Source organism: Dendrobates tinctorius, unplaced genomic scaffold, assembly GCF_039654945.1.
Source record: "Dendrobates tinctorius isolate UK_male_01 unplaced genomic scaffold, ASM3965494v1 ptg000035l, whole genome shotgun sequence".
Lineage (NCBI taxonomy): Eukaryota > Metazoa > Chordata > Amphibia > Anura > Dendrobatidae > Dendrobates > Dendrobates tinctorius.
Genome location: NW_027361703.1, coordinates 68,865,687 through 68,885,816, shown reverse-complemented (window position 1 = coordinate 68,885,816; position 20,130 = coordinate 68,865,687). Strand labels below are relative to the sequence as shown.

Sequence of the window (20,130 nt, the reverse complement as noted above, 5' to 3'; positions counted from 1 at the left end):
CCAACAATCAGTGGGTCCTCAGAACCATCAGGGAAGGTTACAGGATAGAGCTCTATTCTCCTCCCCCCGACAGATATATTACCCCCACTGTCGTCCAGGAGGACTCCGCAATGTGGTCGGATCTTCAGGACATGTTAGACTCAGGGGTCATAATACCAGTTTCACCGTCAGAAAGAGGGAAAGGGCACTACTCTTCCCTGTTTGCGATCACAAAGAAATCCGGCGAGGCCCGCACCATCATAAACCTGAAGCCACTAAATACCTGGGTCAGATACAGGAGGTTCTGGATGGAATCAATCCGATCCGCAGTTCCTCTAATAGACAGGGACGCAGTTATGTGCACCCTAGACCTAAAAAAGGCATACTATCAGGTTCCTATCCATCCCTCATCCCAAGGCCTACTAAGGTTCGCGATCAGCTCACCAGCCCGGACCTGCCATTTCCAGTTCCAGGGTCTTCCATTCGGGTTGGCCTCAGCTCCCAGGATCTTTACGAAACTGGTGGTAGAGGTGGTGGCCTACCTGAGAGATCAAGGTATTGTGATTGTTCCGTACCTGGACGACTTCTTATTGGTGGCAAGATCCAAAGAAGCGCTCATCCGAGACAGGATCCGAACAACTACTGTGATGGAGTTCCTAGGCTGGGTGATCAACTGGGAGAAGTCGGACCTCACACCAGACACCAGAAAGGTATTCCTGGGAGTCCTCCTAGACTCAGCCGACAGAATATCCTGGCTACCCGAGCAGAAGCAGAAGTCCATTCAGGCCAGAACCAGAGGCCTGTTGAAGCGTCAATGCTCCATAAGGGAAGCAATGGAGGTCCTGGGCCTCATGACGGCCTGCATCCAGTGCGTCCGTTGGACCCAATTCCACTCGCGGTTGTTACAAAGGGAAATTCTCGCGAGGTGGGACAGGAGTCAGGCGTCGCTAGACAAACCCCTAAGGCTCTCAGGACGAGTAAAGGAGTCCCTTCGCTGGTGGTTACAGTCCAGGAACCTTCAGGTGGGCGTGCATTGGACAACCTCTCCATACGTGGTAGTCACCACAGACGCAAGTGCGTGGGGATGGGGAGCCCACATAGAAGGGAAGATCTTCCAGGGGAAGTGGCCAGCAAGCATCAAGGCCAGATCCTCCAATTTCAAGGAACTCTTCGCGGTCTGGGAAGCGTTGCGGAGAAACCGGTCGGTACTAAAGAGCCGTCATGTCCGCATTTTATCCGACAATACAAGAACAGTGGCATTCCTGAAACACCAGGGAGGAACCAGACATCAACCACTACAGGCACTGGCGGAAAAGATATTCACGTGGGCAGAACGGACAGTTTGATCCGTGACCGCGGTACATCTAGAGGGTTCCCAAAGCGAAGTGGCAGACTACCTGAGCAGACAACAGATCCACCCGACAGAGTGGGAATTGAATGTAGAGATCTTCGACCAGCTTTGTCAGCGCTGGGGGACCCCCAGTATAGATCTCTTCGCAAGCCGGAAGAACTCGAAGGTTCGCAGATTCTACTCCCTAAATCCGATGGACCATCCAGAAGGCGTTGACGCCCTGAGTCAGACTTGGGGAGAATCCCTCTCTTATGCGTTCCCACCACTGGCCCTCATACCGGCAGGGCTCAGAAAGATACGCGAGGACCACGCAAGAGTGATATTGATAGTGCCATACTGGCCGAGGAGAAGCTGGTTTTCCCTAATGGGAGCCATGGCAGTAGAAGATCCAGTCGAACTGCCCCTGTGGGAGAACATCATCCACCAGGGCCCGATCCACCACCCGGACCCAGCAAGACTCCATTTATCGGCTTGGATCCTGAGAGGGACATCCTGAAAGCAAAAGGATTGTCGGAGCAGGTCATATCCACCCTTCAGGCCAGCAGGAAGCCGGTGACGTCGGCAATTTATCGGAAGATATGGAAAAGATTCTGTCTGGAGGGTGGCAGGTCCGAGCTCGTGGCAGGCACCCCTGATCTCCCTAACATACTAGGGTTCCTGCAGGCAGGTTTTAATAAAGGCCTCAAGCCCAGCACTCTAAAAGTCCAGGTTTCAGCTTTGAGAGCCTTCTTCGATTATCAGTTAGCTGCACATCCCTGGGTGATAAGGTTTATAAAAGCCACACAGCGCCTGCGCCCCACGATTAGGCAGCTCACCCCGCCTTGGGACCTGGGCCTGGTGCTTCGGTTCCTCTGCTCGGACACTTTCGCCCTTAGTGAGAAGATAGCCATCCCTGCTCTCACTCGTAAAACGGCCTTTCTAGTAGCCATTACCACGGCCAAAAGAATAGGGGAGATCCAGGCTCTATCCACTAAGGATCCATACCTCCAGATAAGAGAGGACAGTATAATCCTAAGGTTAGACCCGGCATTTACCCCGAAGGTAGCCTCTACAAGAAATCTGAACCAGGAGGTAGTGTTACCCTCTTTCTGCGATAATCCCCGAAATGAGAAGGAGCGGCGGCTCCACTCGCTAGACGTGAGGCACGCAGTTATAGAATACCTACAGGCCACCAATAGTTGGAGGTAGGAATAAAGGGAAGAAGGCCTCTAAGGCGTCCATCGCGCGTTGGATTACCTCGGTAATCTCGGATGCCTACCTGGCTGAAGGCGCCAGCCCGCCTGATTCCTTAAAAGCCCACTCTACGAGGGCGGTATCGGCCTCATGGGCCGAGTGGGCGGGGGCGTCAGTTGATCAAATTTGTCGAGCGGCAACCTGGGCTAGTCTTAATACGTTCTGCAAACACTACAAGCTAGATGTGTTAGCTGGCCAACAAACCGCATTTGGGAGAAAAGTTCTCCAGGCAGTAATCCCACCCTGAGGAGGTGCTTTGGTACTCTCCATGGTGCTGTCAGGTGGACGTCCTGGGAAAATAGGTATTAGACCTACCGGTAATGATGTTTCCAGGAGTCCATCCTGACAGCACGGGTAGTTCCCTCCCTGTTATGTTATACTATGTTGTATTATGTTATGTCATATGCTGTAATTTGATTGTTTCATTAAACTGTTACTAGCATCATCCACCTTGTGGTACTTGTCAAATCACTGAGGGAAAGGGGGTGGTACATGGCCTTTTAACCTCTCGTGTGCTTTCCTGTCCCTGTAAGGAGGAGGAGGACGTCCTCCATGGTGCTGTCAGGATGGACTCCTCGAAACATCATTACCGGTAGGTCTAATACCTATTTTTTCCACGAAAATTATCTTTTTGCCATCAAATTTTTATTTTTACAAGGGTATCAGGAGAAATTAGACCCCAAAAGTTGCTGTGCAATTTGTCCTGAGTACGCCCATACCCATATGTGGGGGTAAACCACTGTTTGGGTGTACAGCAGAGCTCAGAAGGGAAGGAGCGCCGTTTGACTTTGGACGCCATGTCGCGTTTGGAGGAGCTCCTGATGTGCCTAAAAAGTGAAAACCCCCAGGTGACACCATTTTGGAAACTAGACCCCTTATAGAACTTATCTAGATGTGTGGTGAGCACTTTGAACCCCCAAGTGCTTCACAGAAGGTTATAACGCAGAGCAGTGATTTTAAAAAAATCTTTTTTTTTTTCCCTCAAAAATGATTTTTTTTAGCCCTCTATTTTCACAAGACTAACAGGAGAAATTGGACCACAAAGGTTGTTGTGCAATCTATCCTGAGTACACTGATACCCCACATGTGGTGGTGGGGACCACTGGGTGCCTCGGAGAGCTTGGAAGGGAAGAAGCGCCATTTTGGAATGCAGACTTTGATGGAATGTTCTGCGGGCATCATGTTGCGTTTGCAGAACCCCATGATGTGCCTAAACAGTAGAAGCTCCAGCCCTCACCCTATCTCCAGCCCTCACCCTATCGAAAATATTTTCTTTATTTCATTATATTTCCCTAACTAGGTGGGTGATACCCCCCCACACTATTTACTTTTTTTTTTTTTTTTATTTTGATCACTGTGATAAACCCTATCACAGTGATCAAAATGTACGTTGAATGATGAATAGACTCTGCCAGCCGGCTGATCTCGGAGGGCACACTGCGCACGCGCTCGCCATTTTCTTCCCGAAGATGATGACGGTGCCCATGGAGGGGAAGTACGCGGGCCCAGGACCACCAGCAGGTAATGTGGGGGGACCCTGTTTCTCTCTCCTCTTATGTGCGATCACGTCAGAGGAGAGAGAAAGTAAATAGCACATCGGATTTTTTTTTTGCAGTCGCTGTTATACGGTTAATAATTGCGATCGCAAAAGCGGGGTAGGTAAAAACCGACCCGAATCATGTTCTCGGGGGTAGCCGAGACCTCGGAGAAAATCAGACTCTGGGGGGGGCGCTATACACTTTCCTGTGGTTTAAGTACCCTTAACTACCGCCGTTAATAGGCATATAGGCAGTCATTAAGGGGTTAAAGAGGATATTTTAAGTGTTTGTCCACTACTAGGACAACCTCTTCTAAATCACCATGTTTCCACTAAGTAAAATTACACCTATATACTCTCCTCCTGTGCAAGTGCCGTTCCCTCCACCCTATGCCAATCCAATTTCTCTTTTGATGAGACAACTGCAGATGGTGAAAATGAAATATTAAATCTGTGATATTTTGTTTTCAGCAAATACAAGGTGGATTGTGCGTGTCTCAAAGACAATCCAGAGTGCCCCGTGCTTCGATGTTCTGAACCAACAGAAAATTTCATCAGTGGTTATGATACTAGGAGGAAAAAAGGAAGAAAAGAAAAGGATGCATCTAAAGAACGAGAATCTCAAAATCAGAACTTTCTGATAGACAATGATGGTGCCATTAGCAAATTGAAATCCCCAGATAAACAGAGGAAACTTTCCCCTCTTCGACTGTCTATCTCTAATAACCAGGTAATGGTTACATTAGTCTGCTGTTTGCTTTTGTTCTGCCTACACAAATTTGTGCTGGTGTCCTTATTGTGGCATTTATTTGGTATGTGCTATAATGGTTACCACTGAAGGGGAGCTATGATTTTAAGAGCAACCTAAAAACCCATATCAAGCCTCTTGGGAGGATATAGTTTATTTTTTACACATGTTTCTCTATCTGATCTATTTGATTGTAATTGCTGTATCATACAGTTTAATGTCCATTTCCAACACTAATAACTAGCTAGAAAACGTTATTTCAGTACTGTATTTATAACAATCTGAATTTTGTTTTACTATTGTTTAAGAAAGGAATATTTCTAGAACAAGACATATGCTCACTAAATTATTAGATCATAACTTTGTCCTAATCACTTGTTGTTTGCCTTCCAAAGCACCACTTGCGTAATAGGTAGAATTTTATATACCTTATAAACCTTTCTGGAGGAAATCCCCTGCTGTCCCTTGCCATAAACTATTCTATAAAAATTACATGTTGATCAGTTTTCCATAGCTGCTGTCGGCTTATATCTTGCACTGAGAAGATCAATATGTAATTACTTTATTGGCCAAGCGAGTTTACGCTTTTCTTGTATTAATTAGTTTTAGCATTAAATGACTGAAAATAAAATGTCTCCTGGAGGGCACTTACTACTTGTGACTAGCTGGTTTTTAAACTACATAGTGCTAAAAAACGGTTTCCTGGTTTAAGAAAACCTTTTTCCCCTTGCTTGTTTTATCTTCCCTCCCAGGGTCTAGAGCGGAGTCTCTGTTGCTGTTCCCGGTGTCTGTTACTGTCTGCAGTGCTGACAACAGGTAAATAGTAGTGAAGAGCAAGCGTGCTAAGATAAGTTATCAGAGCACGCTCTTGTGCTAATCGTGTATTTTCAGCGTTCTCGAAAAATATGCTCAAGTCCCCCTGCAGCTGCTTGTCTCTTGCGGCTGTTCGAGAGCCGCAACACATGTAGGGATTGCTTAACAAATATGCAATCCCTGCTTGTGTTGTGGCTGTCGAACAGATGCAAGACATGCAGTGGCAACAGCTCAAGCATATTTTTTGAGCACGCCGAAAATAACTGAGCTCTTAAGTTGACAGCGTGAGCTGCAAAGCGCTCACTGATCAACACACATGGAGCAGCAAGAGAGACTTAGTGCTGGTCCATGGAAGGGTGGTGGTGAGTAAAATGGTCTTTCTTTTTTCTTTTTTTTTCCTTGTTTTTATGTAAAGCAAACTGCTGTCGGGGGACAAGACTGCTCATTAAATAAGCTTAAAGGAAACCGCTTTTTTGCAGTTGATGTCAGCCCATCTAACTAAAATCGATATGTTTTCATGACCGATGAATTGCAGTATTATATGTCTGCTGTTCAGATGAATGACTTTTTGTGTAATATATGGACTGTCTGGATCTGCCAGTCATTATAGTTTTCTGCTTTGTCCTCCAATGCTTTAACCTATAGATTTTGTGGGGAAACCATTATAAATCTACAGGGTTTTCAGTCTACACAGACTTTTGAATAGAATGCCTTGGACATTGTGTACCACCACAGTTATGCCAGAGTTATCGTTTTATTGGTTTCCTTTAAGACAAAGAACTGTGTTCCTGTAAAGTGCTTAGAAAAATCTGTATATTTTATTTCATTGCTCTTTGATAAACCTTTAAGGAGAACCCATCTGCAGTTCAAAAGTGACTTTCGAAGTAGAATATTCGGGAAGCAACGAGATTAAAATAAGAGCAATAAGTGTCCACTTTTCACCTGGTCACAGGGCATTTGTAACCCCCTTCTTTTGACTTTTTTAAGCAGGATGTAGCTGTTGTAATTTCAGTTACTGTCGCGTTTTGTGAAATACTTTAAATGTTAAATCATATTTCCTTTTAGTGCTTCAGAAACCTAAAACAAGTTTTATGTTCACTTTATCAGAGGTCTAAATCTGGATTTTTTTTTTCTCTCTGCAAGACCAATTGTTAAGGTGTGGGGTGTTGATTATCTACAGCATCTAAAATGACAAAATGAATCCTTTTTTTTCTATTTGACATTTCATAGAATGTGAAGGGAGAATTGAATTTACCTATTTTTCTATTAAATTCTTTTACAAAACAATCATAAACATGGTTAATTCAACAATGAATCGCAATGGGCAGTGAATCAGCAAAAAAAAGTTTCCTTAGCTCTCACCACGAGCCTGAACTTTACTTCATGATGAATATTATTTATCATTCATATACAAAGATGTATTATGCAGCTTTACTCTGTCACCTCATTGGGGGACACAGAACCATAGGTGTTATGCTGCTGTCCACTAGGAGGCAACACTATGCATAATCTGAAAAAGATTAACTATGGCTCCTCCTCTGCAGTATACACCCCTGGACGGCGTCAGCCTTCTCCAGTTTTTTCTTAGTGTCGCAAGGAGGCACACAAAGAATTTTTTATTTTTTCTGTTTTTGTTTTTTTTTCCCCCTTTTTTTTTTTTTTTTTTTGCTTCCGGATGACAGATGAAGAAAAGTGGGTCTCCTAAGTGAGACTCCCGGCATGGCTCCTTCCTCGGCCCCCTATTATGGGGTTCCCAGTTGAAGTTGAGATGGCGGTTCCCCATGTCACTCCTTCCCTAGTCCTGCGGGTGCTGGTTCGAAGTTGAGACCCCCCTCCTTCCCCAATTCCTTTTGGTCTTGGGTTGAGGGTCGAGGCGAGGAAGAAGCCCCCTGACGGTGACAGCAGCACCCTCCCTAATCCCCCTCTGGGGGTATTTGGTTGAGATGCCTCAGGTAGGGTCTGTTCTATGGCAACCTGCACAGTATCCAGGGACCCCAGCTAGCTGCGGGCTTCTGTCGGGGCTGGGGGGGAGTGCGGACAGGCATAGCACATGCAGACACAGGGCTCCCTGCGCCGGTCTCTGCGGCAGCATCATTCTATAGCGCCTCAGGGGGACCCATTACAGGGCCCCGCTTCATATTATGGCCCCACCGCTAGCCTGCCTTTCAATCCGGGGGGGGGGGGGGTCCGGTTAAAATCCAACCACCTCCCTTTCTGGGCATATATATCTAATTTAGGCCGCGGCTTCGGCCTAGCTGAGGTCGCCGCCTCTTCTCCGCACTCCGGATGACAAATATGACACTCCACAGTGTCCTAGAAGGGGTGGATCGAGGCAGACAGGGCGCATTTTTACATAGCCATGCGCACTCTTTTCTGCTCTCCGCCCCCTTCATCCTCCTCGTCTTCTCGGCGGCCATCTTCGCTGCAGCAGACGCCGTCTGGGACATCAGCAACGCCAGCAGTCTCTGGGGGGCACAGAACTGTGAATTGTCGGCGCTGGGCCTAGGGGCACACTGGTGGGGTAAGATCACAGCCGGGTTCTCTTTACTCGGCTGCGAATCCACATTACCTAGAAGGCTTTCCTATAGTTTTCCTCTGCGTAGCCACCCCTGTACGGTCCTCTGCTAGTCAGCCTCTGTGCACTATGCCGGGCTCAAGGAAGAAAATCAGGCAGGACTGCTTTTATGCTTTCTGAACAGCCTGCAAAACTACTCTCCCCAGTGGTAGCACGTACCCGCACTGCAGGGATTGTATCCAAAATACTGGATCAGAGCCCCAGGAAGCCCCTACCATTGCTTCTGTGGCCGCTACCACGCCGGAATGGGATACCCAGATGTCGCAGTCTATGACACAGTCCATAGATAACCTGACCTCCACATTACTCCAGGCTCTGCAGGGTCATGTCTCGACTATGAGCGTTACCCAGCAAAGGGACAGCTCCACTCAGGGACAGGCCGTTTCTGGCTCTCCCAGACGTAAGCGGACCCACACGTCGCGTTCCTCTGCGTCATCCCATAGCACACGGTCATCCCCCTCCAGGGAGAGACACCGTAGTTCCAGGTCGCCTAGACCGTCCCCTACTAGGGACAGACAACACAGATCTCTGCAAGAAGACTCACCCACCAGGGAACGCCTGAGCGATGCGCAGGATTTGGAAGGCATCTGTGACTCCGACTCAGACAATGAGACGAGAGGTCTCTGGTCCCTTGTCCCCCTAGCAATACAGCGCTAGTTGAGGACATCGGGTGCTGGACATTTCCGATCCAACCCCAGAAGTCCCAGAACACAAGATTTGCTTTGAAGGTGTTCTGAAACCACCTAAGGTTTTCACTAACCACCCGGAATTTCAGACGATCCTTACTAAGCAGTTTTCGCAGCCTGAGAAGAAATTCACCAATCGCAAATATTTGGAGGCTAGGTACCCCTTCCCACAAAAGGACACCAAGCAGTGGACAGATCCACCCGAAGTGGACCCCCCAGTCTCTAGACTAGCAGCACAGACACTCCTCTCACTGCCAGATAGCTCAACCCTCGGACGCAGCAGACCGGCAGGTAGAACGCATGGCTCGTTCAGTTTTCAAAGCGGCAGGGGCCTCCCTGGCCCCTGCGTTCGCTTCAGTTTGGGCGGCCAAGGCCATTCTGGCTTGGGCCAACACATTGCAAGATGGCCTCCAAACTTCAAATCCTGAGCTGTTGGACCAAGCGGTTCAAATAGCAGTAGTAGCAGATTACTTGCTTCATGCAGCCCTTGACTACGCAAGAGGTGTAGCGGGGATAGCAAACGCCATCACAATTCGGCGTATCCTCTGGCTGTGGGAATGGAAAGCGGATGCGGCCTCAAAGAAGTCCCTCACGCATCTTCGGTACCTCAGTGGACGGCTTTTTGGTGAAAAGTGGGACACACTGATATCCAACGCCACTGGGGGTAAGAGTACCTCTCTCCCTCAACTAAAACCTAAACACATGTTTAAACGACGTAACCAAACTCTATTCCGATCCTTTCGGATTTCTTCAGGCTGGTCCGTCTCGCGCCCAGCACAAAATCGTAACCGCTCTCCACGCATGAACATCCCACGGGCGGCGCAGAGACCGGACAGGACCTGGCAGTCGAAAGCAGGCCAGGTGAAGCCCAAAGGAGGAAAACTTCAGAATTTCACCTCATCATGACTCACGAACTCCGGAAGACACCCCACCAGTAGGCGGACGACTTCTACTCTTTCAGCAAGTCTGGCTGCCTATTACAGAAGACAGGTGGGTCAGGGAAATAGTGTCTTCCGGATACAAGATAGAGTTCATTTCCAGTCCACCGAACTGGTTCTTCCTCTCTGTTCCACCGAAACTGCCAGTCAAGGCTCGTGCCTTCCACCAAGCGATCTCCTCTCTCCTTCAAGCAGGAGTCGTAGTACCGATTCCCGCGGCCGAACGCTTCCGAGGGTTCTACTCCAATCTATTCGTAGTCCCCAAGAAAGTAGGCAGCGTCCAGCCCATACTAGACCTAAAACAACTCAACAAATATGTACGGGTTCGTCATTTTCGCATGGAGTCCCTTCCGTCCATCATTGCGTCCATGGAGCGGGGAGAATATCTCGCCTCCATAGACATACAAGACGCATACCTGCATATACCAATTGCTCCCGCCCATCAAAGATTTCTCAGGTTCGCGATCAACCAGGACCACTACCAGTTCGTGGCTCTCCTGTTCGGACTCGCCATGGCTCCCAGAACGTTTACCAAGATCATGGCAGCCACCATGGACGTTCTACACTCCAATCACCTCGCTGGGCAGGGTGTCTGAATTGTCAGCACTCTCCTGCAGATGGCCTTTCCTAGCATTCCACCAGGACAAGGTGGTTCTCCGTACAGTGCCATCTTTCCTTCCGAAGGTTGTGTCCAACTTCCACCTCAATGAGGAAATTTCTCTGCCATCCGTTTGCCCGGTTCCGGTTCATAGAGTGGAGAAGGCTCTGCATACGCTTGACCTCGTCAGGGCATTGCGTATATACGTGTCTAGAACTGCACCCTTCCGGAAGTCTGATTGCCTTTTCCTTCTTCCAGAGGGCGTTCGCAAAGGTCTGCTGGCTTCCAAAGCTACCCTTGCCAGGTTGATCAAGTCCACCATACAAGAGGCTTACCGACTTAACAATTCTCCTCTTCCGGCCGGTATCACGGCACACTCTACGCGGGCAGTAGGGGCCTCCTGGGGCATTCGGCACCATGCTTCGGCACAACAAGTGTGTAAGCCGGCCACTTGGACTAGCCTACACACGTTTACAAAACACTACAGTGTTCATACCCAGTCCTCAGCGGATGCGAGCCTGGGTAGACGGGTTCTGCAGGCGCAAGTTTAGGGACCTGCTAGCACAATATTCGTCCATTGCTTCCCACCCAGGGACTGCTTTGGGAAGTCCCATGATTCTGTGTCCCCCAATGAGGCGACAGAGTAAAGGAGATTTTTGTGTACTCACCGTAAAATCTCTTTCTCTTAGCCTTTAACTGGGGGACACAGCTCCCACCCTGTTGCCCTTACGGGCCGTTGTTACGGTTGAGTTCTCATATTGTTCTTTGAGCTCGTACATAGTAGCCTTCTTACAGGCATGGTTATGTTGTTTCTGTTACGTTCCTCCTAATGCTTTTGCACAAAACTGGAGAAGGCTGATGCCGTCCAGGGGTGTATACTGCAGAGGAGGAGCCATAGTTAATCTTTTTCAGATTATGCATAGTGTCGCCTCCTAGTGGACAGCAGCATAACACCTATGGTTCTGTGTCCCCTAATTAGAGGCTAAGAGAGAGATTTTACGGTGAGTACACAAAAATCTCCTTTTCTAATACAAGATGATAGAGCTGCTTCTAAAGGGTTCATCTTAATGAGGAGCTGCTTGTAAAAGGCTAATCTCCTCTACATACACATACAGCCATAACACTATAGAGAAGGCTTTACAGGGAGTAATTGTTGCAGCTTCTAGCTTGATTCTTCTCTTCCCTGAAGCTTAATAACACAAGAATCCATCTTGCAGAAATACATGGAGTGAAGTAAGAAAATGGTACAGACTTCACCTGCTTTTACGATGATACACATGAACACACATCCTGGCAGGAAGTCTCACACAATTGTTAAAATAGTGGAACGGGGAGTGTCAATTTTTGTCTCCCTTTCCTAAAGGGTCAGTGTTTTATATTATTGTCTACTTTAACTTCATGAAGTTTTCCTGGAGGAAAGTGTCCTTCCCTTGTATTTCCAACGTCCGCATCATAAGGGTCAAAATAGTGTGATCCTCAATATGAAAACAGATTTGGCCTTCTAAAAGAGGGGGCATCGATGGGAACTTTTTAAAGTTGAATTCACGCATAGGTTATTTTATAGGTTTATTTTAGAAATTTATGTTCAATTCAGGTCTATTTACTTTAATGGCATTGTTTCAGTTGGATAGATTTGTACCACATTTCTGTAGCAAATCTGCCATGTGTGAATTTAGGGAGCATAAGGACAAGAAAAAGCAAGTGGAGGGATTCATTTAGTAAGGAGATGCAGTAAAAAAAATCTATAATTTGTATGACTATTCATTGTGCCTTCTACAAGGTGCATGCATAAAAAAACTACTACAAATGAATTTAAGATATTGTACTACTCTGAGTGTTTTACTGTATTCAGTTGCTCATGTAGGAAGTATTACATTAGGTAATCAAAAATAAATTGTCAGTTTGACTTGGACCTTACTGTAAGTTTAACTACATTTAGTACTGGATGAAACCTTCAACAAACTGGCTTCTTGATCAGGTTGCCTTTGACTTCAAGTTAGCATGAAATTGGCCATGTAGCAGTTTTCGATTTGATGACTATCTTGATGTATAGCTATTGTAGTCTTAGTTTCCCTTGAGTATATAGTGCAGTAGAGCTTCTATAAAGCAGTCATTTCCATCTTTCAGGAGCCAGATTTTATTGATGATATAGAAGAAAAAACACCTGTTAGCAATGAAGTAGAAATGGAGTCTGAGGAGCAGATTGCAGAGAGGAAAAGGAAGATGGTAAGTCGGGAAGATAGTGGCTAGTTAATGTCACTTGGCCTAAGTGATAGTTGCTCTTCCCATGCTGACTGTTGCTTCCTCTTAGCCTTCAGAACAAAATCATTTTAATGATTGCTTCCTTGTGTGCATCATTCTCTGATTAATGGCTTGCTTGGTGCATTCATTTCACTCAGCTTTTATTTGGTACAATATGATAATTTGTTACATATCTGTATTGGTTTTATGGCTACTTTCTGCTTCTATACACAATGCTCAGAGATGGTGCTGGTTGATATTTAAGAAAGCTTAAAAGAGCATCTCATATATTTTTATTTACTTTGTACGAATTTTAGTTGCCAAATCTTTTAAGATAATCAAAGTATTTTTTTTTCTGACAGGCTGATATGACTAATAGTTTTGCTTTTATTTTTTATTATACATTTTGTGTATTTCATGTGTAGTCATATATGCTTTGCTAAGAAAATATTTGCTGATAACCATGCTTTGTCTAAAATAACAGGGATGGTCAAATTATTGTAGCCAAATCGGCCATACCGGTGCCATTGTGACTTTTGAGGGGCCTGGCAATGTGAAGTTAGATATTAATTGATGGAAAACAATAGTAGCAAAGTTTTAGACACTATTGCTTCCTGACTTCTGAGAAAACTAATTATCATAATTTTCTATTTTAATTTCTGGAATTCAAACAATTTTGAGGGTTTTCTGTAGTTGAACAATTCCTAAACAAATATTTAATTTTTTTACTTTCATAATGAAACCTTTAATTCAACTGTGCTTTTGCTAAAAGGCCATCTGTGTTGCAGGATTAACCTCACCCCTCCAAACAATACATATGCACATCCAGCTCTTTCCAGACAAATCCCAGCATACCTTTAGCCAGTTCATACCTTTTTGCTACTGTGAAATCAGCATGGATGTGCAAGTACTTTCAGCTTGTGGAAGATCTTCTTAAGTCTTTCACTCCAACTCTATTCCCCACCCAGCGCTGCCTCCTTTTGCATGACTGAAATCTCCATTACTTGAAGTTGCACTGCGAAGGGAGCTGTCAGTCATACTGGAAAAGGCAGCGCTGGGCGGGGAATACAACCAGGAAGTGGCGCAGGAAGAGCTTTCACACATCCGAATATCAATACTAACACTGATTTCTCAGTGACGGAGGAATGAACTGACCATGTAAAAATTGCTGGACTTGCCTTTGAAAAGAGTTACTTGCACATATAAATAGCTGCAGGGCAGACTGAAATCCTGCTGACAGATTGTCATATCTATTTTGCTGTACATTTTCAGCTGGTTCAGTGCTTCTTTTGCAAATGTATGTGAATTCCGCCTTAACGGTGAAGAGTATATAGCAATTTATGGAAACACCTGATGGATGGAGATCTATCTATATATCATAGCTGTAGTAGAACATATGACTGGTTTTCAGAAACAATGTACTTTGCCCTCTTTTGATTCTTGTGTGGTAAGCATAAGTTTGTTTTCATTATATAATATATATATATATATATATCTCAATCGCTGATATCAATCCTTTTTTATATATTTTTTTTTTTTTTTATATATATATATATAGACTAGAGAAGAAAGAAAAATGGAAGCTATTCTTCAAGCATTTGCTAGACTGGAGAAGCGTGAGAAAAGAAGAGAACAGGCTTTAGAACGAATTGGCACATCTAAAACTGATATCAAATCTGAAACAAAAGATGTACATGTTGTCAATGACCCTGAACTCCCTCAGGTAAATTTGTCTATGCAGAGATCTTATTTACAGTGTTTTCAAGGAAATGCCTGTAGAATTTTATGTATGAAACTGAATGCTCAAATCTATATCACTATAACAGAAGAGCTTATTTTATTTTATAGCACCATTGGTTCCATGGTGCTGTACATGAGAAGGAGGTTACATACAAATTACAGATCACTTACAGTAAGCAAACTAAAAATCACAGACTGATATAGAGGGGAGAGAGGACCCTGCCCTTTCGGGCTAACATTCTACAGGATGGTGGGGAAGGAGACAGTAGGTTGGGGGTTGCATCAGCTCCGGTGATGGTGAGGCGGTAGCGCCAGTAGTGGTGAGGAGGTAGCGGGGATCATTGCAGGCTGTAAGCTTTCCTGAAGAGTTGGGTTTTCAGGTTCCATCTGAAGGATCCGCGTGTGAGTGATAATCGGACGTGTTTTGGCAAAGAATTCCAGAGGATGGGGGATATTCGAGAGAAGTCTTGCAGGCGGTTGGGTGAGTAGAGAAAGTGTGGAGGAGATGAGGAGGTCTTGGGAGGACCGGAGATTACGTTATCGGGAGATTAGTTCAGAGATATATGGCAGAGACAGGTTATAGATGGCCTTGTAGTTCAGTATTATTAATTTGAATTGGATACGCTGAGGGAATGGGAGCCAGTGAAGATATTTGCAGAGGGGAGAAGCAGAGGAATAGCGAGGAGAGAGATGAATTAGTCGGGCGGCAGAGTTAAGGATGGACTGGAGAGGTGTGAGGGTGTTAGCAGGGAGGCGACAGAAAAGGTTGTTGCAATAGTCGAGGCGGGAGATGATGAGGGCATGCACAAGCATTTTAGTAGATTGAGGGTTGAGGGAGGGACGGATTCTGGAAATATTTTTGAGCTGGAGGCGACAGGAGGTGGAGAGAGCTTGGATGTGCGATTTGAAGGACAGGTCAGTCAAGGGTTTCTCCGAGGCAGCAGACCTCTGGTACGGGGGAAAGCGTGATGTCGTCAATTGTTATAGATAGGTCTGGTAAGGAAGATCTGTGAGATGGGGAAAAGATCAGTTCAGATTTGTCCACATTGAGCTTGTGGAAGCGAGTGGAGAAAGAGGATATGGCTGATACACTCCGGGATTCTGGACAGCAGAGAGGTGACGTCTGGGCCAGAGAGGTACATCTGAGGCATAAAGGTGGAACTGGAATCTGTGGGACTTTGAGTTGCCCCAGGCCAGGTGTATAGATTGAGAAGAGTAGGGGTCCTAGAACAGAGCCTTGGGGGACTCCAACAGAGAGAGGGTGGGATGAGGAGGTAGTGTGGGAGTGGGAGACACTGAATGTGCAGTAGGAAAGGTATACGGAGATCCAGGATAGGACGAGGTCTTTGATGCCAAAGGAGGAGAGGATCTGTAGTAAGAGGCAGTGGTCAACTGTGTCAAAAGACAGGTCTAGAAGGAGGAGTATAGAGTATTGTCCGTTAGCTTTGGCTGTAAGTAGGTCGTTGGTAATTTTGGTCTGGGCTGTGTCGGTGGAATGATGGGGACGGAAACCAGATTGTAGAATGTCAAAGAGCAAGTTAGATGAGAGGTGGGAGGAAAGTTCAGTGTCGATGTGCTGCTCCAGGAGTTTAGAAGTGAATGGGAGCAGCGATATTGGACGATAGCTGGACGTGGCTGTTGGGTCGAAGGTTGGCTTGTTAAGGATAGGCATGATTGTGGCATGTTTGAAAGCAGAAGGGAAAGTACCAGAAGTTAGTGATGGGTTGAAGAGGTGGGTTAGGGATGGGATAAGAGTGGTGGTGATGTTGGGAAGGAGATGGGGTGGGATAGGGTCAAGTGCACAAGTGGTGAGGTGTGATTTGGAGAGAAGATGAGCAAGCTCCCCTTCAGTGATGTTAGATAGGGAGGTTATGGGGTTTGGGCATTGGTCTGGTGTGCAAAGGGGTTGTGGTGGTTGAGCAATAAAGACTTGCTGTGTTTGGTCTATCTTGTTTTTGAAGTGTGCAGCAAAGTCCTTGGCAGAGATTAGGGAAGTTGGAGGGGACAGTGGAGGAGGGAGTTAAAAGTATTGAACTGTGGGGTTGTGGGATAAATAAGATACAAGGGATGTAAAGTAGGCCTGTTTAGCAGAGGTGAGGGCAGATTTTAAGGCGAGTGTTGCTTGTTTGAGTGCTGTGAAGTCGTCTTGCGAATGTGTTTTCTTCCAGCGCCGTTCTGGATGCTTGCCGAAGCTTTTTAGTGATGATATTGTGCCAGGGTGATTTGTCGCACTCTGTTATGCATGACAGGGGCGACCGAGTCGATGGCTGATGCAAGAGTGGCATTGTAGAAACTAGTGTCAGTGTCGTGGAGTGAAGATATGGAGGACAGTGGTAGAATAGAGTCAGAGTGTGTGCAAGTGTCTAGATGTGAGGTTTCTGCAGCTTAATGTAAACCCTGCTATTTTTCCCCTTTTCTGCACTTTTTGCAGTTTCTTTTGAAATGGTGCACATTACCAAGGTTTAGCATTTTTTTTTCCCATAAACCCTTTGTTAACCCCTTAGTGACTGGGCCAAATTTTTCAAAATCTGACTAGTGTACCATTTTGTGGTAATAACTCTGGAATGCTTCAACATATCGGTGATTTTGAGATTGTTTTTTTTTTTTTTTGTTTATTTATAAACCAAAAATCAGCAATTTGACAAAAATATAAAGAAATTAGCAATTTTCAAACTTTGAATGATTATCCCTTTAATCCAGATAGTCATACCACAGAAAAACATTAATAAATAACATTTCCCTCATGTCTGCTTTGCATCAGCACCATTTGTAAAATGTTATTTTATTTTGTTAGCATTTTAAGGTTTAAAGATGTAGCAACATTTTTTCATGGAAAATTAAAAAAAAAAAAAAAAAAAAAAAATTTTGTAGAGACCTATCCAGGTTTGAAGTGACATTGGGGGTCCTATGTATTGAAAAAACAAACAAAAGTGATATCCTTTTAAAAACAGCACCCCTCAACATACTGAAAACTTCGGTCAGGAATTAAAACAAAGTGGCATGATAGGCATGAAAAAGTGTACCACCTAAATGTCACTAACTTATGAACAGGTCGCTATAGTTGGCAGACTAAGGCCACTCTTTGGCCATGAACTGCCATGGCAAACATCAGGGCCACATAATCATCTCAGGGTGCCGATGGGGATAAAGATGAAGTCCCCACATTCTGTTAACCATTTATGATGGTCATTACTGACAGCAGCATCTAAGACAGTGTTCACCAACTCCAGTCCTCAAGAGCCACCAACAGGTCATGTTTTCAGGATTTCCTTAGTATTTCACAGGTGATGGAATTCCTGCCTGTGCAGGTGATGCAATTATCACCTGGGCAATACTAAGGAAATCCTGAAAACATGACCTGTTGGTGGCTCTTGAGGACTGGACTTGGGGGAACACTGATCTAAGGGGTTAAACAGATATGGACAGTGCAAACACTGATCGTGGCTAATGCAGCAAGTTGTCAGCTATAGTGGACAGCGACAGCTGCTGGATTGTCACCTGTATGGAGATGCTATTCTCTTATATCCCAGGTCAGTAAAAAGACGTATTGGCGGTCATTAAGGGGTTAAAATAAAAAATTACCAGCGTATAAGTTGGTTTGCATACAACGTATAGGAGCATGTTCACACTGGCCATTAAACAGACAAAGCCTAAGAAAGAAGATGAACAGAAACCCTGCTGTAAGTACAAAAAAAAAAAAAATAGTACATATAAATAGCATAGAGTACTTCGTAAAAAGGGTAAAAGCTATTCCACCACACAAGGTACCCCCAAATCGGGATGGTCTCCAATTTTAAAACCTTTGCATTTGTCAAAAATGTCCTCATTGTTAATAAGGGCAGAGCAGTACCGAGGACCCACTGTGGACACTGCACAATGGGAAGATATATACAGTGGGGAAAAAAAGTAGTCAGTCAGCAATAGTGCAAGTTCCACCACTTAAAAAGATGAGAGGCGTCTGTAATTTACATCATAGGTAGACCTCAACTATGGGAGACAAACTGAGAAAAAAAAATCCAGAAAATCACATTGTCTGGTTTTTTTTTTTTTCATTTGATTTGCATATTATGGTGGAAAATAAGTATTTGGTCAGAAACAAAATTTCATCTCAATACTTTGTGATATATCCTTTGTTGGCAATGACAGAGGTCAAACGTTTTCTGTAAGTCTTCACAAGGTTGCCACACACTGTTGTTGGTATGTTGGCCCATTCCTCCATGCAGATCTCCTCTAGAGCAGTGATGTTTTTGGCTTTTCGCTTGGCAACACGGACTTTCAACTCCCTCCAAAGGTTTTCTATAGGGTTGAGATCTGGAGACTGGCTAGGCCACTCCAGGACCTTGAAATGCTTCTTACGAAGCCACTCCTTCGTTGCCCTGGCGGTGTGCTTTGGATCATTGTCATGTTGAAAGACCCAGCCACGTTTCATCTTCAATGCCCTTGCTGATGGAAGGAGGTTTGCACTCAAAATCTCACGATACATGGCCCCATTCATTCTTTCATGTACCCGGATCAGTCGTCCTGGCCCCTTTGCAGAGAAACAGCCCCAAAGCATGATGTTTCCACCACCATGCTTTACAGTAGGTATGGTGTTTGATGGATGCAACTCAGTATTCTTTTTCCTCCAAACACGACAAGTTGTGTTTCTACCAAACAGTTCCAGTTTGGTTTCATCAGACCATACGACATTCTCCCAAAACTCCTCTGGATCATCCAAATGCTCTCTAGCAAACTTCAGACGGGCCCGGACATGTACAGGCTTAAGCAGTGGGACACATCTGGCACTGCAGGATCTGAGTCCATGGTGGCGTAGTGTGTTACTTATGGTAGGCCTTGTTACATTGGTCCCAGCTCTCTGCAGTTCATTCACTAGGTCCCCCCACGTGGTTCTGGGATTTTTGCTCACCGTTCTTGTGATCATTCTGACCCCACGGGGTGGGATTTTGCGTGGAGCACCAGATCGAAGGAGATTATCAGTGGTTTTGTATGTCTTCCATTTTCTAATTATTGCTCCCACAGTTGATTTCTTCACTCCAAGCTGGTTGGCTATTGCAGATTCAGTCTTCCCAGCCTGGTGCAGGGCTACAATTTTGTTTCTGGTGTCCTTTGACAGCTCTTTGGTCTTCACCATAGTGGAGTTTGGAGTCAGACTGTTTGAGGGTGTGCACAGGTGTCTTTTTATACTGATAACAAGTTTAAACAGGTGCCATTACTACAGGTAATGAGTGGAGGAAAGAGGAGACTCTTAAAGAAGAAGTTACAGGTCTGTGAGAGCCAGAAATCTTGATTGCTTGTTTCTGACCAAATACTTATTTTCCACCATAATATGCAAATAAAATGAAAAAAAAAACAGACAATGTGATTTTCTGGATTTTTTTTTCTCAGTTTGTCTCCCATAGTTGAGGTCTACCTATGATGTAAATTACAGACGCCTCTCATCTTTTTAAGTGGTGGAACTTGCACTATTGCTGACTGACTAAATACTTTTTTTCCCCACTGTAAATGCAATGCCCAGCTTAAATAACTGGACGCCATAGCCTTGTTTGTACTTGTTTGTCAGCTTTTTTGAACAGCTGACATGTGCCCGCTATAGCCGCGGGCAGAATCGCAATCCGCCCGCGGCTATTAGCTTAGTTAAATGCCGCTGTCAAACTCTGACAGCGGCACTTAACAAGCGCTCCCGTCCATCCA

At 45.2% G+C, this 20,130-nt stretch overlaps 1 protein-coding gene across 6 annotated transcripts in view; it reads left to right on the top strand.

Annotated features, from left to right (window-relative positions):
* The window catches only part of KMT2E (lysine methyltransferase 2E (inactive)), a 240,329-nt gene that overhangs the window by 132,887 nt on the left and 87,312 nt on the right, over positions 1–20,130 (top strand). For 5 of the 6 annotated variants that reach the window (XM_073573622.1, XM_073573624.1, XM_073573621.1 and 2 more), the window contains 3 exons: positions 4,572–4,830; positions 12,586–12,684; positions 14,258–14,422. In XM_073573622.1, the coding sequence (XP_073429723.1) occupies positions 4,572–4,830; positions 12,586–12,684; positions 14,258–14,422 (523 nt within the window). The remainder of the gene's footprint in view (positions 1–4,571; positions 4,831–12,585; positions 12,685–14,257; positions 14,423–20,130) is intronic. The other variant, XM_073573625.1, reaches the window with a different exon arrangement.